A 26385-nucleotide genomic window follows, 5' to 3' on the forward strand; every position below is an offset into this window, starting at 1 on the left:
CCGCCAACAAGTGCAGTTGGCAGCCCAGAGCCTCCGGAGCCCCCAGGCGCCCAGGGCCGGAGTTCATATTCTGAAAACACAGCCCCACATTCCTAAACCTGCTATTCACAGCCACTCCCTGCCAGTAGCAGTCAGGACAGCTGGTCAAGAAAAACCGTAGAAATCACCCCATTTCCCATGTCCTGTGCGTCCAGACCTGAACACTGCTGTTTTGACAGGTTTATTAAACATACAAAGTCAGGAACTTCAGGAAATATACACACAGACATTCAGAAAAGAAGAAAAAAAAAACCAAAGCTTCCTTCCAGAAGTTTTATTTCCATGTAGTGTTAGTTGCTCAGTCGTGTCCTACTCTTTGCAATCCCACAGACTGTAGCCCACCAGGCTCTATCCATGGGATTCTCCAGGCAAGATTACTGGAATGGGTTGCCATTTCCTTCTCCAGGAGATCTTCCCAACTCAGGGATCAAACCCAATCTCCTGCAGTACAAGTGGATTCTTTACCATCTGAGCCAGGGTAGATTCTTCTCTACTGCAATTTCATTTATTTTAAACATCTTATTTCTGTTCCAAAGAAGGTCCTGGGCCAGCCCATGGGATCAAATCCACATTCATATGGGCTTGTTTTTTCTGAATACGCATTTAGATGGGGGAGTCAGAGGTCAACCTTTCTTTCCAGAGGTCAACCCCAAAACCACCGGTCCTCAATTAGCAATGAGTCTAGAAAAACAACAAGCTCCTACTGTATAGCATAGAGCACTATATTCAATATCCTATTATGATAAAGGATATAATGGAGTCACTTTGCTAAACACCTGAAGCACTGAAAATCAACTATAAGTCAGTTAAAAAATCGGAGGAAAAGGTTAGAAATAAGTCATGTTAGGCAATGTTTCCTGTCTTTACACCTAATAATAGTGTGAAATGGCTTGCAGAGATAAGCTCTAGAAGCTTTTATGATAGACAGCCCAGAGGTTTAAGGTTATCTGAATCCATTGTTTAAAAATTGTCCCCTTTCCTGGGACTTCCCCTGGTAGTCCAGTGGCTAAGACCATGTGCGGGGCCTGGGTTCGACCCCTGGTCAGGGAACTGGGACCCATGTGTCATAATGAAAGATCCCGCATGCCACAATGAATCCAAGATTCCCTGCACCGCAACAAGACCTGGCACAGCCAAATAATTTTTTTTTTTTAAACTGACATAATTTTAAAAAGAAAAACAGTATCCCCTTTCCCTGGGCTTTCCAAGCAGCTCAGTTGGTAAAGAATCTGCATGCAGTGTAGGAGACCCTGGTTCAATCCCCGGGTCGGGAAGATCCCCTGGAGAAGGGAACGGCAACCCACTTCAGTGTTCTTGTCTAGAGAATCCCATGGAGGAGCCTGGCGAGCTGCAGTCCATGGGGTCTGAGTGACTAAGCACACACACACACGGGCATCTCCTTTTCCTAAAGCCAGCGTCAGGCAGAACTAGTGTTACAGTATTAAATTCAGACAATCCCAAACTATGAATTCACAGCGCTTCCTTCATGCTTCAGACATCTTAATTACTGGCCTTAATTACATTAATTAAAAAACTACATTAATTACAGGGAACAGACTTGGATTCCATCCTCTTCCCCTTAAGACCCTATCAGGTTATAATGCCTTGAAGGTAAGAATTCTCCACCACAAGCATCTCTGCTGGGCATATGCAGACCTTCCATAAACATACACTTCTTGAGTGTTGCTGACTGACTCCCTTCATAAAAAGAGACGAGGTGCCAGGGCTCTGCTACCAAGAGCAATCAGGTGGCCATACCCACTTCAGTTTGCAACAAGAGGATGCCAAGTAGCCCAGACAAATCTTTGTGTACACATTCAGTGAGGGAGAGTTGATGAAAAAGTGCAATGCAATACACAAGAACACTGTACTGACGCTGTTGTTATTTACTGAGTTGTGTCTGACTCTCTGCGGCTCCATGGACAGGAGCCCACCAGGCTGCTCTGTCCGTGGGAATTCTCCGGCCAAGAACACTGGAGTGGGCTGCCATGCCCTTCTCCAGGGGATCTTCCTGTCCCAGGAATCGAACCCATGTCTCCTGCACTGCAGGCAGATTCTTTATCATCTGAGCCATCTGGGAAGCCCTGCACTAAGAAGCAATCTTTTTTTAAAATAGGAAGATGAGTAGAAAAAGGCATTACAAATTACATGATGGTTGTTCTTCCTTGGAGAAAATGAAGACCGATCACTGTGGTACAGTAATGCAGAAGACGAGGGTAACCGTAGGCAACAGCCAAGTCTTGAAGTGCGCAGGGCAAGAGAGCCTCTGCCCGCTTCCTTGAAGATGATTTCACTCTATTTTTGAGCAAATGAAAATGATATCCACAGCCTCAATGACCTCCTCCTCATCCTTTTCTCCTTTCCTCTCCCTGGGAAGGACTCTCTGATTCCCTTGCTAGATTTGGCCAGCCCTGGGGACACAGGAGCCTGAGGGTTTACTCTTCACGGGTATTTGGAATTTGGGGCTAGAGCCAGAAATCTGGCATCCACCCTGGTAACAGGAAACTCTGGATCCCACCTGGCCCTGAAGCAGCAGATCTTGAAATGCCAGAAATTCTCAGCTCACTTCACACCCCTCCCAAGGGGATATGTCCACCACCTACAGAGAATGGACTTGATTTCACGGAAAAGAAAAAAAACTCCACAGTCAAGCTGGGGGTGGGGGGTATGCAACGGGTCAAAAGGTACACCCTTTCTATTACAAAATAAGTAAGTCCTGAGGGTGTAACGTACACCGAGGGCGACATGACTATAGTGATTAAGACTGTATTACCTGTTGGAAAGTTGCAAAGACAGTTGACCCTTTTTAAGACTTTCTTTTTTTTTTTTTTTTGGATGTGGACCATTTTTAAAGTCTTTTTATTGAATTTTCTATAATATTGCTTGTTTTATGTTTTCCTTTTTTGGCTGTGAGGCATGTAGGATCTCAGCCTCCCCCCACCCCCTGCACTGGAAGGCAAAGTCTTAAACCACTGGACCGCCAGGGAAGCCCCAAAGAGAACAGATCTTAAAAGTTCTCATCACAAGAAAAAAAAAAAAAAGGTTAACTCTGTGAGATAATGGATGTTCACTAACTTACTGTGACAATCATTTCACAATATACAAATACCAAATCATTATGTTGTACACCTGAACCTAGTATCATGCTATATTAATTATGTGTTTATACACACACACACACACACACACACACACACATGTATATAAAGATTAGGCATAAACAGAATCCTTTGGAATCGCTGAGCCACAAGGAAGCACAAGGAGGAAAGGGACCGGCATCTCCTGTTGACAGCTGAGGATCTGAGGCTGGAGGGAGCTGGCCAGGCGACCTGGGCTCACACAGTACGGGGAGTGAATTGCCTGTGTGAGACTAGAACCCCCTCTTGGCCCTGCTCCCGGCTCATCCCACTGCTTCCGTCTTGGAGAAGAGGACAGAGGGTCCTTAAAAACTGAAAACAGAGTTACCACATGACCCTGCGATCCCACTCCTGGGCAGGCATCTGGAGAAAACCATACTTTGAAAAGATACGTGCATGGTTACGCTAGCCAAGGTACAGCAACACTGTTCACAACACTGCTACTTACGAGGCCAAGACACGGAAGCAACCTGCGTGTGCACTGACGGAGGAGTGGATGAAGAAGATGCGGCACACACAAACACCACAGACTACTACTCAGCCATCAAAATGCAACAGTGCCATTTGCAGCAACACGGATGGGCCTGTCACACTAAACAAAGTAAGTCAGAGAAAGACAAATACCAGGCGATGTTACTCATATGCGGAGTCTTAAAAAGATACACATGAACTTATTTACAAAACAGAAACTGAATTATAGACATAGAAAACAAATCTATGTTTACGAAAGGGGAAAAGTGAGGGGAGGGACAGATTACGAGGCTGGGATTAACAGATACAAAATAAAAGACAACTAGGGCCTACTGTGGGCTTCCCTGGTGGCTCAGAGGGTAAAGTGTCTGCCTACAATGTGGGAGACCCAGGTTCGATCCCTGGGTCGGGAAGATCCCCTGGAGAAGACAATGGCAACCCACTCCAGTACTTTTGCCTGGAAAATCCTATGGACTGAGAAGCCTGGTAGGCTACAGTCCATGGGGTCGCAAAGAGTCGGACACGACTGAGCGACTTCACTTCCACTTTCAGGGCCTACTGTATAGCATAGGAAACTGTACACAATATTTTTGTAATAACCTATAAGAGAAAAGACTCTTTAAAAGAGATCACTTTGTTATATACCTGAAATTCACATAATATTGTAAATTAACTTTACTTCAATTAAAAAAGTTGAGGACCACTATATACTCCCACATACAATTTCCAATTACTGCACAGTAACAAGCAGAGTGAGGGGACTTCTCTAGGGTTCCCGTGGTTAGGACTCTGCACTTTCAATGCAGGGGGCACGAGTTCAACATGGAGCATAGCCAAAAATGTTTTTTAAGTTTTTTAATTAAAAAAAAAAAAAAAGGCAAGCTGAGACTAATACTAAGTCGAGTGGCTGTCAAGCACAGTCCTAGTATCAAAACTTCAGATTCATGTGTTTTCCCAATTACTGTTATAATTACAATGATCTGTGTTAGGTGAATAGTACTAGCTCATTTCACAAGAGGAAACTTTAAGGCCCACGGAATAATACAAGGAATAAGAAGAAGATTTCTTTCCTACCTCTTCATAGTCCTGCTCTTTTCAACCAACAACAGTTAAGGAAATTAAATTCAGATGGAACTGAGGACATATTAGAACAATCCACCAAAACCAAATTAATGTTCATTATTCCACTCCATAGCTTAGCTATAAAACACAAAACTCCATGAAATCCAAACAACCTAACAATACCAATGAAGATACTCCCGAAGTCAAATTCTAACTCCTCTCCATCTTCTTCGATGGACTGCCATGCCCCTCTGAACTAGCTTCAGTTGTCTCCAACTCCTTCCTCAATCTTCCCGGGAAGAGAAGTGAGGGTCTCTAGAGCCGGGCAGAAGGTGCTTGGGAAGCTGGGGATTCCAGAAAACTGAGTTCAGTCCCAGCCAGATGATCAAGTCCACAGAGGCCCAGGGAAATAGAGAATCAGATGTAAAAATCAAGTGTCTCCTCAAAAAATTAAATATGGGATTACTGTATGATCCACCAATCCCACTTCTGGGTATACACCCAGAAGAACTGAAAGCAGGAACTTGACAAATATTTGCACACTTATGTTCCTAACAGCATTATTCATGACAGTCCAAAGGCAGAAGCAGTTCAGTGTCTTTCAGTGGATGAACAGGTAATCCAAGTGTGGTCTCTACATGCAATGGAGTATTATTCAGTCTTAAAGGGAAAGAGGGCTTCCCACGTTGCACTAGTGGTAAAGGAGACCAAGAGACACAGGTTCAATGGCAATCCACTCCAGTATTCTTGCCTGGAAGAGTCCCATGGACAGAGGAGCCTGGTGGCCACAGTCCATAGGGTTGCAAAGAGTCGGACACAACTAACATGACTTAGCACGCATGCATGCAAAGGGGAAAGAAACTGTGGCTACAATGTGGATGAACCTTGAGGACATTATGCTCAGTGAAAATAAGCTAGTCCGAAAAGACAAACACCAGGATTTCCCTGGTGGTCCAGTCACTAAGACGCCGTGCTCCCAACACAGGGGCCTGGGTGTGATCCCTAGACAGGGAGCTAGATTCCACATGCCACTACCAAGAGTTTGCATGCCACAGCTAAAGATCCCACACGCTGCAACTAAGCCCTGGTGCAGCCAAATAAATACAATAAACATATTTAAGAAAAGACAAATGTATGATTTCACTTACACAAAGGACCTAGAGGTAGATTCGTTATGAGACAGAAAGTAGAGTGCTGGGTGCCAGGGGCTGGGGGCGGGAGGGTTGGGGAGGCGGGGTTTAATGGGGAAGCGGGGTTTAATGGGGAGGCGGGGTTTAATAGGGACAGAGTTTCCTTCTGGGAAGGAAAAGAAAGCTCTGGAATCATGCAGCCCTGCTGGCTGCACAAGAGTGAATGTCCTTAATGCCACTCAGTCGTATCCAACTCTTTGCAACTCCATAGACTGTAGCCCACCAGGCTCCTCTGTTCATGGAATTCTCCAGGCAAGAATACAGGAGTGGGTTGCCATTCCCTTCTCAGGAGATCTTCCCGACCCAGGGATTGAACCCAGGTCTCTTGCATTACAGGCAGATTCTTCATCATCTGAGCCACCAGAGAAGCCCAGGGAAGTCTCCATAGGTTATTTTTAAATAAGAAAACGAACCCCCTTCATTCTAGTCCCCTACAGAAGGCTGCAGAGCTGATTGACAAGAGAGAGGACCAGGGAAACCAAAGGCCCAACACTTCACGGAGCCCAGGAGGGCAGGGCCCCTAGCCACTCCTGCACCCCAGGCCCAGGGCAGAGCACCATGCGCCCAGGCCAGCTGTGCCCACTGTAGTGCACCAGGTCCCTGATAAGGAGGAGGAGGCAGAAAGACTCCAAGGGGGCAGGAGCGACTTCAAGTCTTTGGGCTCCAACAGAGTTTATAAATAACGTGGATGCTGAAGCTCCAATACTTTGGCCACCTGATACGAAGAGACAACTCATTGGAAAAGACCCTGATGCTGAGAAAGATTGAGGGCAGGAGGAGAAGGGGACGACAGAGGATGAGATGGCTGGATGGCATCACAGACTCAATGAAAATGAGTTTGAGCAAACCCTGGGAGATGGTGAAGGACAGGGAAATCTGGCATGCTGCAGTCCACGGAGTGGCAAAGAGTCAGACACAACTGGGCACACACATGGCATGATACAGTGCGTTACGACATTAAATGATGCCATGTGCTGTATGATATAACGTGGTGTGAGATGGTATGCTACGATAGGATGTAGAGTGCTTTGATATGACATGATATTGAATAATGATATTTTAACACAATAACCTAGTTATCAATGTCACACAAATCAACACATCCTGTGCTTTTATCAACTATCTGTATCCCAGTTGTATTATGTGACCCAATAACACCCATTACAGCATTTTCCTCTCCAGTGTGGGACCCACCCTCGCGTTAGGTTAGGCATCACATTTAGTGATCAGGTCTGTGCGGCTTCCTTGAATCCACAGCCTTTCTTTAAGTGCAGCATTTTGAAGACAGAAGTCCCCATTGCCCTTTTTTTGCTTCTGACAGTTCTGATCCCAAAAGTTGTCTTTAGTTTGTAATAAAAATATTCTTATACCTGAAATATTATGATCTGATTCAAATTTACAGATTTTTCTACAAATTTTCAGTAACTTACTCTGTTCTTAAAATGTAGATCTCTCTAAGGCTGTAAGTAATGGGGAAACTGTCTAATTTATACAATTCTGATTCTAACCAAAACTCTGCAGGAATGCATGCTGCAATATTATAATGTAGCACATTAGAGTACATCTTCCCAAAGCTTCTGTGATTGGAATCTCCTGTCTTCCCTCCTTCCTTCCCCTACACATAGACTTTCTAACAATCTTTCTGCTATAAAGCAACGCTCACCTGTAGAGACTCTGATCTCGAATCTTAGATTTCAGGCACCATCAACACAATTAAATCTCTGACCTTGCCTACAGTTTGGGTTCCTGTGTATTTTAATCCAAAGAAAGTAAATATGCTTATGATTATATGACTCTCCAGTACTTTTGCCTGGAAAGTCCCATGGATGGAGGAGCCTGGTGGGCTGCAGTCCATGGGGTCTCGAAGAATCGGACACGACTGAGTGACTTCCCTTTCACTTTTCACTTTCATGCACTGGAGAAGGAAATAGCAACCCACTCCAGTGTTCTTGCCTGGAGAATCCCAGGGACAGGGGAGCCTGGTGGGCTGCCGTCTATGGGATCGCACAGAGTCGGACACGACTGAAGCGACTTAGCAACATATGACTCTAACTTTTGCCTTTCAATATACAATGCTCTGTATTAAAAAGCAGAGACATCACTTTGCCAACAAAGGCCTGTATAGTCAAAGCTATGGTTTTTCCAGTAGTCATGTACACGTGAGAGCTGAACCATAAAGAAGGTTGAGCGCTGAAGAATTGATGCTTTTGAACTGTGGTGTTGGAGAAGACTCTTGAGAGTCCCTTGGACTGCAAGGAGATCCAACCAGTCCATCCTAAAGGAAGTCAGTCCTAAATATTCATTGGAAGGACTGATGCTAAAGCTCCGATACTTTGGTTACCTGATGTGAAGAGTCTGGAAAGGACTCTGATGCTGGGAAAGATTGAAGTCAGGAGGAGAAGGGGATAACAGAGGATGAGACGGTTGGATGGCATCAGCGACTCAATGGACACGAGTTTGAGAGAAGTACTCAAAGAGATTAGAGTCATATAATCATAAGCATATTTACTTTCTTTGGATTAAAATATACAGGAACCCAAACTGTAGGCAAGGTCAGAGATTTAATTGTGTTGATGGTGCCTGAAATCTAAGATTCAAGATCAGAGTCTCTATAGGTGAGCACTGCTTATAGCAGAAAGATTGTTAGAAAGTCTATGTGTAGGGGAAGGAAGGAGGGAAGACAGGAGATCCTAATTGCAGAAGCTTTGGGAAGATGTACTCTAATGTGCTACAAACTCTGGGAGATAGCGAAGGAGAGGGAAGCCTGGTGTGCTGCAGTCCATAGGGTTGCACAGAGTCGGACACGACTGAGCGACTATCAACAGTTCAATGCTCAACCCAGCCTTCCAGGTCATACAGGAAGTTAAAATCAAGCAAAGAAAGCAGCTCTTCCAGTGGGACACACAAGCCATCAGAGAGAACCCTCCAGTTCCACAAGAGGCCTTCCAACCTTTCTTACCCTCCAATCTCAATGTTTTATTTGGATAAATGAGACAGAACAACTCTGCTTATTGCTGACTTTTTCACGGCAAACCACCTCATCAGTGGACAGGACTGTACCTATAGGACACTCACTGTCAACCTCTCCTAACAGCAGTTCCCAAATTAATGGGCCAGGTGCTTAGTCACGCAGTCCTGTCTGACACTTTGTGACCCCATGGACTATAGCCCACCAGGCTCCTCTGTCCATGGGATTCTCCAGGCAAGAACACTGGAGTGGGTTGCCATTCCTTTCTCTAGGGGATCTTCCTGACCCAGGGATCAAACCTGGGTCTCCTGCATTGCAGGCAGACCCCGTGTCTATTGGCCTCACCTGCCCACAGAGCTGACTCAGGGGCTCTACTTCAACCAGTGGACGGTTGTACACAGACACCTATCTCATGAGTAACTTACCAGAGTCAACCACCTGGGCTTCCCCGGTGGTCCAGTGGCTAAGACTCTGAGCTTCCAAAGCAGGGGGTCTAGTTCAACCCCTGGGCAGGGAACAAGATCCCACATTCTGCAACTAAGAGTTCACATGCTGCAAATGAAGATCCTGCATGCCTAAAGGAAGGCCCAGCACAGCCAAAAAAAAAAAACAAAACCCAGCCACCTGCACTGGCCGATTTGAGCTCCCTGGGCAGCTGAAATCTCCCAGCTCCACTGAGAACACCCCCCTCTTCCCCCCTCCCTGCCCCCCGCCCCCCACAGGAACTCTTTGTACCAGGAGCAGATTACCAAGACAGGTGACCTTGCTGATTTCAAGGGTAAGTTTCACCACAAGAAATTTCTGCCTTCCGTGTTGATTTTGGAAACTAATCCAAACATTGAGAGCTCTACTGTACTGGGATGAAACAATGTCCACTTAACAAAAACACACAGGCACGCATATGTACACACACATCCACAAAGCACACGGTGTTGCCACACTGGATCTACCCAAATCTAGTCTCTCCAGCCAAATCCTTCCTGTGATTGAATCCTTGATAGATGAGATCATAAGCTATATATTCCGCAAGCAATCTTACATTTTACGTTTATTTTTAATTATAACAGCAACTCTTTGTGACCCCTTGGACTGCAGCCTGCCAGGCTCCTCTGTCCATGGCATTTCCCAGGCAAGAATACTGGAGTGGGTTGCCATTTCCTTCTCCAGGGGATCCTACCAACCCAGGGATCGAACCCGGGTCTTCCGCGTTACAGGTAGATTCTTAACCATCTAAGCCACCCAGGGAAGCACATCTGAGGTATAGTGGATGTAATAATAATAGAAATAAAATGCACAATAAGCGTAATGGGCTTGAATCATCCCAAAACCATCAGCCCCCGGTCTGATCTGAGGAAAAACTGTCTTCCAACAAAACTGGTCCCTGGTGCCCAAACAGTTGCTCCACAGGCCTTACCGGACAGCTCATAGCCCATCAAACCTAATTTGTCCAAAGCAGGCTCTCGGGAGCCACAGGACTCTTGCACATGCTGTTTCCTTCACTCAGAAAGCTCTTTCTCTCACCCTGTAGTAGGTTAATACCATCCTATACACCTGCAGGTCTCAGCTAAGTTTACATGTCGTCAGAGAACCGCTCCCTGACACCCCAACCTAAATGAGCTTTCCCGTTGTTATTCCTTCTCACTCCCTCTGCGCTGACCACCCTTGTTAATTCTGCATTTCATGGTTTAATACTGCCCCCTTCCCACTAGTATCTCCACCCCTCGACCATGTGTGTCATGAGAACACAGGGCCTGGCAATGTTGCAGTATTCTCTTGGCTTTTCCTTCATCTTGATATACAAATAATTACATGGATTTTGCAAACATGACTGTAAAATATGAGAGTTCAAAGCACAAACACTTCTACCAAGCAATAACTATTTTTGTTGTTATAATTATTATCACTGCTTTGCAGGCAGAGAATCTGAGACCCCAGGAGGGATGGGATCCAGTTATAGCACCCTAGATCTGTGGCTAGGGAAGGGGCAAAAATGATACACGAATTCAGTTCAGTTCAGTCACTCAGTCGTGTCCAACTCTTTGTGACCCCATGAATCGCAGCACACCAGGCCTCCCTGTCCATCACTAACTCCCGGAGTTCACCCAAACTCATGTCCATCGAGTCAGTGATGCCATCCAACCATCTCATCCTCTGTCGTTCCCTTCTCCTCCTGCCCTCAATCTTTCCCAGCATCAGGGTCTTTTCAAATGAGTCAGCTCTCGGTATCAGGTGGCCAAAGTATTGGAGTTTCAGCTTCAACATGAGTCAGTCCTTCCAGTGAACACCCAGGACTGATCTCTTTTAGGATGGGCTGGTTGGATCTCCTTGCAGTCCAAGGGACTCTCAAGAGTCTTCTCCAACACCACAGTTCAAAAGCATCAATTCTTCGGTGCTCAGCTTTCTTCACAGTCCAACTCTCACGTCCATACATGACTACTGGAAAAACCATAGCCTTGACTAGACGAACCTTTGTTGGCAAAGTAGTGTCTCTGCTTTTTAATATGCTGTCTAGGTTGGTCATAACTTTCCTTCCAAGGAGTACGCGTCTTTTAATTTCACGGCTGCAGTCACCATCTGCAGTGATTTGGGAGCTCAAGAAAAATAAAGTCAGCCACTGTTTCCAGTTTCTCCATCTATTTGCCATGAAGTGATGGGACCAGATGCCATGATCTTCATTTTCTGAATGTTGAGCTTTAAGCCAACTTTTTCACTCTCCTCCTTCACTCTCATCAAGAGGCTCTTTAGTTCCTCTTCACTTTCTGCCATAAGGGTGGTGTCATCTGCATATCTGAGGTTATTGATATTTCTCCTGGCAATCTTGATTCCAGCTTGTGCTTCTTCCAGCCCAGCGTTTCTCATGATGTATTCTGCATATAAGTTAAATAAGCAGGGTGATAATATACAGCCTTGAGGTACTCCTTTCCCTATTTGGAACCAGTCTGTTGTTCCATGTCCAGTTCTAACTGTTGCTTCCTGACCTGCATACATGTTTCTTAAGAGGCAGGTCAGGTGGTCTGGTATTCCCATCTCTTTCAGAATTTTCCACAGTTTATTGTGATCCACACAGTCAAAGGCTTTGGCATAGTCAATAAAGCAGAAATAGATGTTTTTCTGGAACTCTCTTGCTTTTTCGATACATGTATTATAAGTGTAAAATTCTAAACTGATTTCTTCTCTAGAGGAAAACAAATCCAGAATAGATATATTTTAATTTCAAATGAAAGATATGCCTGCCAATGCAGGAGACACAGGTTCAATTCCTGGTCTGAGAAAACCTCATATGCTGCAGAGCAACTAAGCCCGTGCACCACAGCTCCTGAGCCCACATGCTCTAGAGCCCAGAAGCCACAAACACTGAAGCCCTGAGGCCCTAGAGCCTGTGCTCTGCAACAAGCCCAGGCACCACAGCGAAGAGTAGCCCTTGCTCACCGCAACTAGAGAAAGCCTGCAAGTAGCAGCAAAGATACAGCACAGCCAAAAATAAATTTTTAAAATTTATTTAAAAATAGAAAGGGAAAATTAGAAAGAAAATAAAAAAAGTACCTGGTTAGATTAGATGCATTTCTGAAAACAAGTTTTAAGCCTCTGTGAGACTGACATACCCCACATATCCAAGACACTTTGAAGGCTAAATATAGTTTACTGAGAGGACAAACGTCTGAAGCAGGGGTGGTCCAGGAATCATGGCCTATGAGGCACTCATGCTACACTGTTTCAATGATCCTCCTAGCTAGAAAAATGCCAAGCTCTCCCAAAGCTTCCATTCTGTCTTTTATCCAGTTTACACATGCATGGAAAGAAACATCTAATTGCACAAGGCTCATGAGAAACCCAGCAGCCCCCTCAACCCCTCCCTGCTCCCACTTCCCAGCTCCCAGAGAGCAACTACTCCCAACTCTTCACTGGCTCTTTTCCCATTTACTTCCACTTCTCCAAGGAACAGGCGGGTACCGCTACTATCATCTTCCCTGTGGGCATCAGCTGGCAACTTTCAGAAACAAAGTATGTATCAATAGCTCCCGTTCACTCAGCACCCCCACCTGCCATTCACCCAGTGAGGAAACAGCCTGGGTTAGATCACCAGGGGATATTTACATTACTGTAAAGACAACTGAAACATTAACCTTATTGAAATGTTACCAAGAGCTGAGTTTTGCAGTAAAAGAATCAAACCTTTCCCACCCTGCTGCTGCTACTGCTAAGTCACTTCAGTCGTGTCCGACTCTTCGACCCCATAGACGGCAGTCCACCAGGCTTCCCTGTCCCTGGGATTCTCCAGGCAAGAACACTGGAGTGGGTTGCCATTTCTTTCTCCAATGCATGAAAGTGAAAAGTGAAAGTGACATCACTCGGTCGTATCCAACTCCCAGCGAGCCCATGGACTGCAGCCCACCAGGCTCCTCCGTCCATGGGATTTTCCAGACAAGAGTACTGGAGTGGGTTGCCACTGCCTTTCCTACCCTACCCAGCTGTATATTTTCCCTGGAATTGACAACAGTCCCGGGATTCTTGGCTGATTCCGTTTTGTGTGTGTCAAGAATTCAACCACAAACTCACCCCTGGTGAGCAGCTCTTCCTTCAATAGCAATGCTCTACTGGGACTTCCCTGGTGGTCAGTGGTAAAGACTCCACCTGCCATTGCAGGAGACGTAGGTTCATACCCTGGGTTGGGAAGATCCCCTGGAGAAGGGAATGGCAACCCACTCCAGTATTCTTGCCTGAGAAATCCCAAGGACAGAGGAGCCTGGTGGGCTACACAAAGGGGTCACAAAGAGTCGGACACGACTAAGCGACTTAGCACACACACATGCCCTGCTCTATCAGTTTCTCCTCTAGAAGTTGTCCTGGAGCCTCTGCCCTGCTGCAAACTGGACCCAGGACTGGACTCTCATCTCAGCATTTCTCTTCACTGTCATCCTAGACAGTCCTTTCCAAGGATTTCTTCTTAAACAAGTAACAAAAAGCATAAACTATTACAGGGAAAGAATGGTACTGGCTGCGTGAAGATTAAGAATGTTAAAAGCTAGTGGGAAGCTGCTGTAGAGCAGAGGGAGCTCAGCTCGGTGCTCGTGATGACCTAGAGGGGCAGGGGTGGGAGAGAGGTCCGAGAGGGAGGGGGTATATGTACACACAGAGCTGACTGTACAGCAGAAACTAACACAACACTATAAAGCAATTATGCCCCAATGAAAAAATAAAGAATAAAAAAAAAATTATTTTTAAAGAATACTGGTTCTTCAAAAGACCCATAATGGAAAAAGCCTAGGCATAGAGAGATTTTTCAATACATATAATTGGAAACGAATACAAAACACATACAGACACGTGCATGCACACACACGGCTCCTAAGACACAAACCTTTCTCAAAAGGCAAGACAAGTAATTAATAAACACATAAAAAGATTCTTATCCCTCTGAAGGAAATACCACCTCTGTGGTTCTCAGACACTATTTTAATACGTACTAGACTGGCAAAAAATCACATCTCTGCCAATGTTCACAGCAGCACTATTTGTAATAGCAAAATAACAACTAGAAACCCAAATATCAACAGACAGGAGAATGAATCAATCAATCAATCAATAATGGCATATTTATTCAATGGGTTACTACTCATCAGGGAAAATGAATGAATACAGCTACTGAACCAGACATCAGCATGGTTCAGTGTTAGAGAAACATAATCATACATGTAAAATTGTAACAATAACTGGGGGGGGGGGGGCAGAAAAACAAGCTTCAGAAAAATAAAATATGATTCCCCTTGTAAAGCACTTTAAAAAATACATACAGGGACTTCCCTGGTGGTCTAGTGGTTAGGACTCTGCACTTCCACTGCAAGGTCAGAAGTTCGATCCCTGTTAAGGGAACTAAAATCCCCCATGCCAAGGCAGAGCCAAATAAATAATTTTTTTAAAAAATCATACAAAACTAAAGAATCCATAGATGGTTTTTTCTAAAGTGACTAATTACCATGCTTCAGCTGAGTAGAAAAAAATGTAATGCCACAAAAATGTATAAATGAGGGATACATATAAAAGTGCCAAAACTATAAAAGCATGGGCAGTACTAACACATAATTCAGTGTATTAGTGCCCACAAGGGAGAGAGGGAAACATTATCAGAAAAACACACAAGGGATCTCTCGAACACAGGAAATACTCTAGTTTTTAGCAATAGCTGGTGGCTATTATGTTACTTATACTTCACATCTGCATTATCTACTCCTATGCACACAAAAGATTTCCATTTTAAAACTTCAGCAAACTATCATCCCATTATATTTGAATGTCCATTCTCTGCTGCTGCTGCTGCAGCTGCTAAGTCGCTTCAGTCGTGTCCAACTCTGTGCGACCCCACAGATGGCAGCCCACCAGGCTCCCCCGTCCCTGGGATTCTCCAGGCAAGAACACTGGAGTGGGTTGCCATTTCCTTCTCCAGGGGATCTTCCTGACGGAGGGATTGAACCCATGTCTTTTGCATTGGCAGGAGGGCTCTTTACCACTGAGCCACCAGGGAAGCCCAAGGAGATCTTACTGGGGACTGTTTATTTTGCTGTTGACTTCTCCTTCCCCCCCTTTTTTTAAGTTGGGGGAAAAAAAAAAGGAAGCAGAGAAACAATAAATCTAGTGGTTACAACATACCTACCAAATGTTCAAGAATATTAATGACTCAGACTCATAGAGCTGTGTGAGTTGGCTGGTGACATGCTGGGAAAATCCTTCTGGGTCTTCATTTCTGCAGAGGTTACCACCAGGGAGTTCTCACAGCTGGCCTGGCACGGCTGACAAGCTACCACCAATCCTTACAAGCATGCAGGCAGGCGTGAGAACTATCAGTAACAACCCTCTCTATTCTCTATTCCTGTTTTCTGCATAATTTCCATGTTCAGGATGACGAAAAACACTTCTCAACCTCAAAGGCTCACAGCTATCGATTCGACTTGAGCATCCGTGGATTCACTAAATATGCATCAAGAGTGCTCCACTGACAGCAAGGATTCCAGTGCTGGTGGCGAACCGGGGACCTTCCTTCAGGAGCTCGAGGTCCGCTTTGCTCCAAACAGATGAAGCCACGAAGAGCCACGTCGTAACAAACAGCAGTCAGTGTTATAAAGCAAAAGTGAAGGGGACTTCCCTGATGGTCCAGTGCTTAGGAATCTGACTGCCAATGCATGAGGGCCTGCGTTCAACCCCTGGTCCAAGAAGATTCCACATACCTCGGGGCAATTAAGCCCATGCTCTGCCACTACTGAAGCACCTAGGGCCCGTGCTCTGCAACGAGAAGCCACCACAATGAGAAGCTCGCACACCAGACCTAGAGAGTAGCCCCCAAGACTGCTGCCATCAGAGAAAGCCCACACACAGTAACAAAGACCCAGCACAGCCAAAATCAAAACAAACACTTTCTTTAAAAAAGAAAAAAAAAAAAGGTAGAGGGCAGGGCAGGACAAGATGGGGGTGGGGGCCCCACCTCTAGGCAATGGCGCTCAAGTGAGACTGCAAGAGGAGGTGGGAGAGCCCAGGCAGGGAAAGTGACTTACATGCTGGAGGGTCTTTTGCTCAAGAGCAGAAGGCGGAGGAGATAGAGCCTTAGAGGCGGTGCAGGGGTCGCTCATCACCCCCCAGGAGCCGTGAAAATATGCTGGGCTGCTCTTTAATTTTGTCGTGGCTGTTGTTTTTCAGTTGCTCAGTTGTGTCTGAATCTTTGCAACCCCATGGACTGAAGCCCACCAGGCTCCTCTGTCCTTGGGATTTCCCAGGCAAGAATACTGGAGTGGGTTGCCATTTCCTTCTCCAGGGGATCTTCCTGACCCAGGGGTCGAATCCAGGTCTCCTTCATTGGCAGGCAGATTCTTCACCACTGAGCCACCTGGGAAGCCTGCTCTTTGATAAAGTTTTACAAAATGAAAGGGGGGACATCTGTGCTGGAAATATGATCAGATTTACTACTTTCATTTTAAATAAATTCCTCCCTTATCCAGCGCTGCCAGAATGTGGAGCTAAGACCATGAAATCCTAACCTTTCACGGGGAGCAAATGAATTCTTCAAACGTTCCAAGCCTCTCAGTCATTTTCAGCTCTTCCTAAAGAACCCCAATTAGGCTGAAATAGCGTCCACCACTCCGCCATCCACACATTTGTACCTCATATTATTTCCTAGAGTGACACAAGCCCGGGCCTTGTTTGATTATCCAATTACAAATGCATGGCCCTTGTTATGTTCTCATTAAACGCATCTGTTGGGGACCCCAGAGCTTTTGTTAATGGCTTATCAGTGCTTAGAGATACGCCCGTTATTTTACTTTAACGAACCTTCCGATTTACGCTCCTGGACTCAAAGTACTTCCTTTGTTTGTGATTTCTTCCTTGCCCTGCTTTGGAAAAACAAAACTAAAGCATGTAAGACTCTAGGGCCAGTATCTGGGGAGCGCACACCATGAAACAGCAGCCCTGTGGAGCCGAAAAGCTTTTCTGTCGGTGGTGGGGAAGTAATCCACCACCAACTCTGGCAGCCTGAACAGGACCCCAGCTGATGTCAGACAGACTAGTCGAGACAGGCCACACAGGTGCTGGGCTTCACCACTACAGCCATGCAACAGAGTCATCTGAGCAAGCCTCGGGACCGTCCACATGACTCCCTAGATGACATTCTCCCCGTCGGGGGCACTGTCCTGAAGGCGGGACACAATTCACCCTGGCCACAGCCGGCCCCTCACACTCAGTTCCCTTTATTAACTAGGATTTGAGGTGGTCCAAGACCTCCCTGTACCCAAATCCTGCTGGCACAAATTGCTACTAAATAGTTCATCTTCTGGACTTCCCTCGTGGCACAGCAGATAAGAATCCGCCTGCTGATGCAAGGGACTCCAGTTCGATCCCTGGTCCAAGAAGATTCCATGTGCCACGGGGCAATGAAGCCCGGATGATGCAGCTACTGAGCCTGTGCTCTAGAGCCCAAGAGCCACAACGATTGAAGACCGTGGGCCCTGGAGCCCGTGCTCTGCAACGAGAGAAGCCACTGCAGCAAAGAACACCCCCGTCTCTCTGTAACTAGGGAAAGCCCGCACACAGCAACAAAGATCCAGCGCAGCCAAAAGCAAAACTAAAAGAATAAATGTGAAGATTTTTAAAAATATAAGTAAAAAATAGAAAATATTTCCTCTTCTAATTACACTTGGTAAATCCTGCAGTAATGGATAAGTCATTGTTTCTTACATCCTTCCCTACAATGCAACTAACTTTTTGGCAACACTTTTGTTCTAAAAAGCCTTCTTATTACTCAACTTTTTAAGCGTCACTTTTTAAATGTCGCTTTTTTTCTTTAAAACTACTAGGTGACGAGCACAACTAAGCCCTTGCTGTATAATGTTTATTTTCATTCTAACCCTTATTATAATCAGAAGCCTTTCACATTGCTGAGGGGATGTAAGATGGGATAGTCCAGGTGGAAAACAGTTTCTAACCCTCTAAAGTCTGTTTCTGTCCCTGCCTTAAGGCAGAGTTATAACAAAGGCTCAAAGAAACCAAATAAACTAGCCCAGATTCGTACCCAGCAGATTTATCTTGACTCCAAACCCCGTGTTTTCCACTCCCAGCCCATACTTCCTCCCATGTCCCTAACTGTTAGGAAATTGGTTAGCCCATAACTGCTCCAAGTACGGTGACAGGAACAAGGGCCGAGGGAAACACCCTGAAAAGCAGAAAACATCAGCATGGGATTCAAAAGATAACTTTTAAGTGCTGGCCTCTTTGGAGAAAGGACTGCACGATCATACAGGAATGCACATAATAAAATACTGAAAATAAATGTGCCCAGAGGGGCACAGACGGGTGGTGACACCTGGTCTTTACAGGTCCGTTTATGCGGCTCATTGTAAGCGCATCAGAGACCCTGGCGGGGAGGGGAAGTGGTGTCCTTCTGCCCACCACCCCCAAAGGCGAAGTGCCCCAACTCTGTTCTCCCAGGGCTGACTGTACTTTATAAGAAATACTCCCCCTGGCTGGAGACAGTATCCACGGGAATGCTGTAGAGCTTCCTCCTCTCCAGGGCTGCAAGAATCACTGTCAGGGGAGTGTGGGAAACATCTTAAAATACTGTGTTCAGTCACCCAGTTGAACTGGAGGTGAAGGTCACTGCCTTCCGCCGCCACACCGACCCCTCCTCCCCAGCCTGGGATCTTCTCAAGGCAGGTGCCTGAGGCTGGCAATAGAAGCCACCTAAGAGGCTGATGCCCTGCTTCTCGGCCCTCGAAGGAGGGAGCCACAAAAATAGGCTTCAATGCCCACCCACTCCCCCCAGCTTCCCGGTGGTCAGCCTGCAGGTACACAGAAAGCAAAGGACACAGAGGTTATGCTTCCTGTCCCTTGTGGCCAGCTCAGGCTCAGTCTGAAAGCTGGGCCTTCACACCCACCTAACTTTGGAGAAAAATGTGGGCTCAGTCATTCACGCATGGACTCATCCGTCTATTCATCCCACAAACGTTAACTGACCCTATGCTGTGTGCTAGGCACCACTGTGGGTAAAACGCCTGCCCTCACAGAACGATTTAGTAGGGGAAACCGTGAACAAAACACATAAGTGCAGTGGATATCATTAAGTGAAGGACTTCCCCAGTGGTCCAGTGGTTAAGACTCTGAGCTTTCAACACAGGGAGCACAAGTTCGATCCCTGGCTGGGGAATCAAGATCTGACATGCCACACGGTGTGACCAAAAAATAATAAAAAACCATTTCAAAAAAGAAAGAAAAAGTGAGAATGGGCCATGGAGAAAATAAAACGAGATGTGCATAGGGAAGGTATTTGTGTAAGTCGGAGGATGAATTATAATCCTCAGTGAAACAAAACGTGCTCTTTCTGACGGTGGGCAAGCTTTCAACATGTCAGATTACTTTAAAACGCCAATGGGAACCTCACATGTTTGAGACTCTGCTATCTAATCTCATGGCATCACTGACGCAATGGACATGAACTTGGGGAAACTTAGAGATGGTGAGGAAAAGAGAGGCCTGGCAAGCTGCAGTCCAAGAGATTGTAAAAAGTCATACACAACTGGACAATTGAACAATAACAACAACCCAATCTCAAATTCTGCATCACGCTTCCTTTCACTGCTCCTCCACCTTTTATTTCCAATCCTTTTAACCACCTGCTACTTGCCTCTCTCCAAAGAAGAGCCTAAAAACCAGTCAGAATGTGCACCCATTAATTTCTTGGATCAACTCAGCCTAAGCTGTAAATCTTTGAAATAAACTGCTAAAAAAATTGCCATATGAGAAGTCTGTCAGTTCTGAAAACCATACCGACATGGGACCGCTCCAGTGCCACATCGGTTTTGGTTTCACAACATTCGTAAGGCCCCAGTTAGGCCAGCTCACCGGTGGATGGGGCAACGGAGTTGCCTAATCAGCACAGCCATTGGCTCCCGGCTGAATGCCCGAAAGTGGGGTGTCCACTGCTGAGGGGGTGCCACCCTTTCACAATCAGAAGGAGGTTGTGTGTGTGCTCAGTGGTGTCCGACTCTTTGCGACCCTGTGGTCTGTAGCCCACCAGGCTCCTCTGTCCATGGGATTCTCCAGGCAAGAATACTGGAGTGGGTTGCCATTTCCTCCTCCAGGGGATCTTCCCAACCCAGGGATCAAACCCCATGTCTCCTGCATTGGCAGGCGGATTATTTACCACTGAGCCAGCTGGGAAGCCCCAGAAAGAGGTTCTGAGTCTCCAAGAAATGAAGCAAAATGTCAGGGGTCTTTTTCTGGGGATTTTTCTTCCCTTTTTTCAGCTGATTTACTTCCTTTAAGAATAAGAAAACTGGGGACTTCCCTGGTGGTCCAGCTGCTAAGACTCTGAGCTCCCAATGCAAGAGGCCCAGGTTCAATCCCTGCTCAGGGAACTAGGTCCCACATGCCACAACTAAAGATCCTGCAGGCCACCACTAAGACCCGGCACAGCCAAATAAATAAAAATACTATAAAAGTAAGAAAATTGTGCATATTCACAGCAAGCCAAAACCACAGTCAAGCCCAAGTAAGACCAAAGGCACAGGCACTCTTTGATGTTGGAATGCAGTAGAAAGAGGAGCATCATTTTGAGTTCATCTAAGACAGACGGGGAATCCCACAGACAGAGCAGCCTGGCAGGGGTCCATGGAGTCACAAAGAGTGGAACGCAACTGAGCAACTGAGCAGCAAGACCGACTGGCCCACAAAGCAGGCTCTCCAGAAGGGAAGCTGTCCTGAACCTGTCTTAGTCACAGGACCGTAAGCTTTGCCCTCTGGGTCTGGACTGTCTCCCCTGTCCAACGGTGAATAACCTGAAGTCTTTCCCAACGCAGCCACCTGTGGGAAGAGCATCCCACAGACAGCGTGCGCAAAACCGAGTTAACAAACGCTTGCAGAACCAATACTCCTCACGCTTCCTATTTCAGGCTCTGTCCTCACCCTCTACTAAAAGAGGCCCTTTGTAGGCCAGGTTCTGTGCTGAACACACCAAAGATTAAAGTTCCGCTGCGCTCAAAGGTCAAGGAGGGGACAGACCCCTCTTCCAGACTTTTCTCCTCTGATCAGCATCCCACCCCGCCGGGATGCCACTCACCTCCATTCCCCAAGAGCCCAGGAACTAAGAAGCCAGTGTGTTGCTCAGGGGCCCACCAATGACCCTTTTGACATCTGATCTCCCATGCTAATTCCCTTACTCAGAGCCTCAAACAGTTCCCAGAGCAAGCCCACCTGCCATCCACCCGTTCCCACCGACCACCACCCCACTGCCCCTTCCAACCAGAAATCCCACCAACTCCAACTGACGCCTTGAGGGTCAGTCAAGTCTGCCCTCCCTAAAGAATCTGGCTGTCAGCTTCCAGGCCTCCTCAGTCTAAAGTATGCGCAGGTAAAGCAAGCCCTGGCACTTGGTTCTGCCCTTTCAGGATGTACTAATCGCATTTCCCCCATCGGGCCTGGAGGGCCTCCCTCAGAATAAGCAGACAGTAGAGTCAGCAATAGGGAGCCCAGGCTGGGCCCCTCGACCGCTCTCCCTCCCTGGCCTTGGTCTCCTCCTGGGAGGGACAAGATGGGAAGCTCTAAGATTCCTTTTACTTCGATTCCAAAATCTGAAATTCCATATGGGTTCCCTACATACAACTGAGAAAGGTTCCTATTATTCCTCCACTGACCTTTCAAACAGGTGTCCCCACTGATGCAAACTGTCCAAATGCTTGATTTTCAAAGAGTTTTGGACCTTAAATTTGGGCGGGGGGAGGGGGGGAATAGATAAATTTTACAAGCCTGAGTTGGTTTTTTTTTTCCTTCCTTTCATTCCTAGAAAGAAAGTGAAAGGGTGGGGGTGGGGAGCTGACCCGCTCGGTTTTGCTACTAGGATCACGAGCTCGGGATTCGCTCCACCTGGGTTTCTCCTCCGAGCGTGTAGACGGTGCGCGGCCCGCTCCGCCCGACCCGCTCATCCCCCCGACAGTCTCAGATTGCCAAGGCCTCCTGAGCCTCGGCTCTCCGGGGGCTGGTCAAGTGTCCCTACCGCGGCGCCACTTGGAGCCTCGGGCGCGTCCAGATGGCCAGGCGGCCCCGCTGTCACCTGGCCCCGCTCCGCCCGGCGCGGCCCTCGCTCCAGCGCAGGTCTCTCCTTGGCTTCCCGAGTCAAGCCTGGCCTCCAGGCGGCCCCTGGGCCCGGCAGCGAAGGCACCTGCCCCGCCCGGGGAAATGCACGAACCCGAGAGTCTCTCCGGCCGCCACCTCGACGGGAGCGTACAGGAGAAACGCAGGAGAAAGGAAAACATGCCCGAGGCAGGGCCGACCGAGCCCGGCGTCTCCCCAGAAACCGCCACCTGCGCCGCACGCAGCCCGGGACTGGGGCCGCGGGCCGGGCGGGGAGCGAGGTCCGGGCCCGGCCACCCGCCCGCCGCAGCGCGCCCCTTACCCGTGAGCCGGCCGCCCCCCTCGCCGTGCCCGCGGCGCCGCTGCAGGATGAAGTAGCAGTTGCTCTTCTGAGTCACCCAGAGCTTCAGAGCGTTCTTCAGCAGCACCTCCTCGGGCTTGAGCCACATCGCAGCGGTCCAGCCGCGCCCGCGGGCCCCGGCTCACATCGCCCCGGCAGCCGGGCTGAGCCCGCTCGGAAGGAGGCGGCAGGGAACGCAGCCTGCGAGCGCTCTGCGCTCCGAAGTCCAGGGAGCGCGGCCGGCGCAGCTCGCCCCGGCAGCCCGCGCAGTCCTCGTGCCGGCCCCGCCCTGGGCCCGCCCCCGGTCTGCCCCCAGACACGCCCACCGCCTGTGCCCCGCCCACCCCGCCGGCTCCCTTGGGGACGTCCTGATTTCCGAGTCCTGGCGGCTCCAGGCAGTTCCGGAGTGGAGGGAGGAAGTCCGATCCTGGCTGCTCCCCGCCTCTTCTCCAGCTCTCGCGGGGGGCGCCGGGGCCCCTCTCCCCTCCTCCGCCCCTGCGGGGAGGCAGTCCGGAGAGCAGCAGCAGCAGCACGAAGAGGAGAAGGAGGAGATGGGGAAAAAGGCATCTTGTTGTCACAGCTGCAGGTTGCCGACCTAGGGCCTTTATATTTTGGGGGACAGCATGCACTCCATGAAAGGCAAGTGTGGCATTTAAAATAATAAGCGAGGCTTTCTTGGTGTCTCAGTGGTAACGAATTCACTTGCCATTGCAGGAGACAGGGGTTTAATCCCTAGGCTGGAAAGATCCCACATGCGTTGGAACAACTAAGCCCTTGCACCACGACTACTGAGCCCATGTGCCTCAGCTACTGAAGCCAGCAGGCCCTAGAGCCCATGCTCCGCAACAAGAGAAGCCTCCACAATGAGAAGACCAAACAGCGCAACTGAAGAGTAGCCCGGCTCTCCACAAATAGAGAAAAACCCGAGCAGCAAGGAGACCCCGCACAGCCAAAGCTAAATAAATAGAATTTATTTTAAAATAACAAGAAACAGGGACTTCCCTGGTGGCCCATTGGCTAAGACTCCAAGCTCCCAATGCAAGGGGATGGGCTTCGATCCCTGGTTGGGGAATTAGAACCCACATGGAGAAGGCAATGGCAACCCACTCCAGTAGTCTTGCCCTGAAACTCCCATGGACGGAGGAGCCTGGTAGGCTACAGTTCATGGGGTCCCTAAGAGTCGGACACGACTGAGTGACTTCACTTTCACGTTTCACTTTCATGCATTGGAGAAGGAAATGGCAACCCACTCTAGTGTTCTTGCCTGGAGAATCCCAGGGACGGCAGAGCCTAGTGGGCTGCCATCTATGGGGTTGCACAGAGTCGGACACGACTGAAGCGACTTAGCAGCAGCAGCAGCTGCTGCAACTAAGACTCCTTGAAGCCAAATGTATAAAAAAATAAGAAACATTTTTACAAGTAACCAAAAAATAGCTTTAAAAAACTAAAATTTTTCTTCTGCTTTTTAAAAATGCTGAGTGTTCGCTCTCAATGCACTCAGAAGTGATCCCACCAATCTGCTGAAGAGGGGTGGTGCTGTAGGAATTTGAAGGGAGTGTCAGACCAAGCTCAGCACTGTACAACCTTCGTGGGCACAGGAGATGCCTATGTAAGGACTCCCGTGCAGGTCCCCTACCCAGGAACAAAACCAGGCACGTTGGTTCTCAGAGAATTGAAAAGCTGGGAAATATGGAGTAGGTGACAGTAAAGAAAAGCTATAGGGAAAGTGGAGGTTGGGCTTTAAAAATGAGTATTTCCTCAAAGCCTGGTGGAAATAGACATGTGGTAGCAGTCGGGAAAATCCTCTGGAGATGGGAATGGCTATCCGCTCCAGTATTCTGGAGAATCCCATGGGCTAGAGAGCCTGGCAGGCTACAGTCTGTGGAATGGCAAAGAGTGGACTGGACTGAGTGATTAACACTTTCACTTTTCAGCTGGCCTTGAACAGTTGGGGGTGGGGGAGGCGGGGCTCAGAGCAGTCTCCTGGAGGAGGCAGTTAAATCCAACATCCTAGAAGAGAGGAAAAGAAACTCTGTCAACATGACCCTTAGGTTTTGACAAGGGGACTCCTGACAAAATGTGACTGTTAATTAGGACAAAAAAGCAGAAGTAAAGTAAAGCCCCCACCAGACTACTGGGGGCTGAGTAGAGCTCCTTCAGTGGAGCCCGAGAACCTGTTCACAGAGGATCAAAGATATCAGCTCCGAAACCGGACCTGACCCAGCAGGTGAGATGCCAGGTGAGAGGTCATGCCAAGGACAAACAGGACCGCTCACCCAGGGGGCCAGTTCTGCTGTCCAGAACCGCAGACCATGGACAGATATGCTTGGCGCTCAGCTGAGGAAGGAAGTCAGCCGTTCTGCAGGGGGACTTGGGGACCCCAGAGCGTATAGAATGGGCAAGCAGAACGGAAAATATCCCTTCCAGAAGCAGCCGTTGACTCCCACAATCGGGCTTCCCTGGTGGCTCAGCGGTAAGAATCTGCTTGCAGTGCAGGAGAGCCGGGTGCAATCCCTGAGTCCAGAAGATCCCCCAAAAAGGGAATGGCTACCCATTCCAGTATTCTTGCCTGGAGAAACCCATGGACAGAAGAGCCTGGCGGGCTTCACAGTCCCTGGGGTCTCAAAGAGTCAGACATGACTGAGCAACTAACACACACACCCCTACAGATGCAGGGCCAGGCCGTGGAATTGCAGGATGAGTGGAACAGGGCCCCTGCCCTGAAGGTAGGAAAGAGGCACAGGGGCTTGTGGGGGTCATGCTCAGAATGGGGGTGCACAGAATGAAGGGGCGGTTCCTCAGGGAGAGGATGAGAAAGCACCACACAACAGCTGTGGTTTGACCAGGGCTCGGGAAATGAATGTGTTTGGCACAAGTCAGGAGGGCGGGTCTGGTGAGCAGATCAGCACGTGTGCTCGTGTGGCTTAGGGCACACTTCTAGGGACAGACTGCCCTAGAGACAGATCAAATCCCAATCTGGCAACTATTTCACCGTGCAGCCTTGATCTGGGCCGTGACTGCAATCTCAGGAAGCCTCAGTCTACTCAACTATAAAGTTGGGATAATCATAGCAACTCCCTTATAGGTTCTATCCAGTGTATATCATATTCAAGTACTTAGAACACACATAAGCACTCAGTAAATGTCGGCTGTTAGCACTAAATGTACAGACGGTCTTGGGAGTGAAACCATCCACACACACACACACTCACCCATATTTTAAACACTATTAAGCTCTTATTGGGCTTCCCTGGTGGCTCAGTAGTAAAGAATCCACCTGCCAATACAGGAGATATGGTCTTGATCCCTGGAGAAGGAAGATCCCCTGGAGAAGGAAATAGCAGCCCACTCCAGTATTCTTGCCCAGGAAATCCCATGAACAGAAGAGCCTGGTGGGTTACAGTCTGTGGAGTCGCAAAGACTAGCAAATGACTGAGCGACTAAACCCACAGCACCAAGCTCTCATTATCTGCCAAGTGGTAAATATAAACTATATGATACTAAATCATGGAAAGCAACATATGAAAGCAGCTGGGAGGGAATGGGAAAGGTCCTTTGGGGTACCATGCCCTG

At 47.9% G+C, this 26385-nt stretch overlaps 1 protein-coding gene and 1 long non-coding RNA gene across 6 annotated transcripts in view; one reads left to right on the forward strand and one right to left on the reverse strand.

Annotated features, from left to right (window-relative positions):
• Positions 1-23079, reverse strand: part of TBC1D8 (TBC1 domain family member 8) — a 141296-nt gene extending 118217 nt beyond the window's left edge. For 4 of the 5 annotated variants that reach the window (XM_070798299.1, XM_070798301.1, XM_019969804.2 and 1 more), the window contains exon 1: positions 22795-23077. In XM_070798299.1, coding sequence (XP_070654400.1) covers positions 22795-22921 — 127 coding nt within the window. In that variant the 5' untranslated portion in view covers positions 22922-23077. Of the gene's footprint in view, positions 1-22794 lie in introns of all 5 variants that reach the window. The other variant, XM_070798300.1, reaches the window with a different exon arrangement.
• Positions 23080-23182: 103 nt separating this feature from the next.
• Positions 23183-23803, forward strand: LOC139185714 (uncharacterized). The gene is made up of 2 exons (XR_011569195.1): positions 23183-23451; positions 23527-23803. It is a non-coding gene; the product is annotated as an uncharacterized lncRNA (long non-coding RNA).
• Positions 23804-26385: the final 2582 nt, after the last annotated feature.

This window comes from Bos indicus, chromosome 11 (genome assembly GCF_029378745.1).
Source record: "Bos indicus isolate NIAB-ARS_2022 breed Sahiwal x Tharparkar chromosome 11, NIAB-ARS_B.indTharparkar_mat_pri_1.0, whole genome shotgun sequence".
Taxonomy (NCBI): Eukaryota; Metazoa; Chordata; class Mammalia; order Artiodactyla; family Bovidae; genus Bos; species Bos indicus.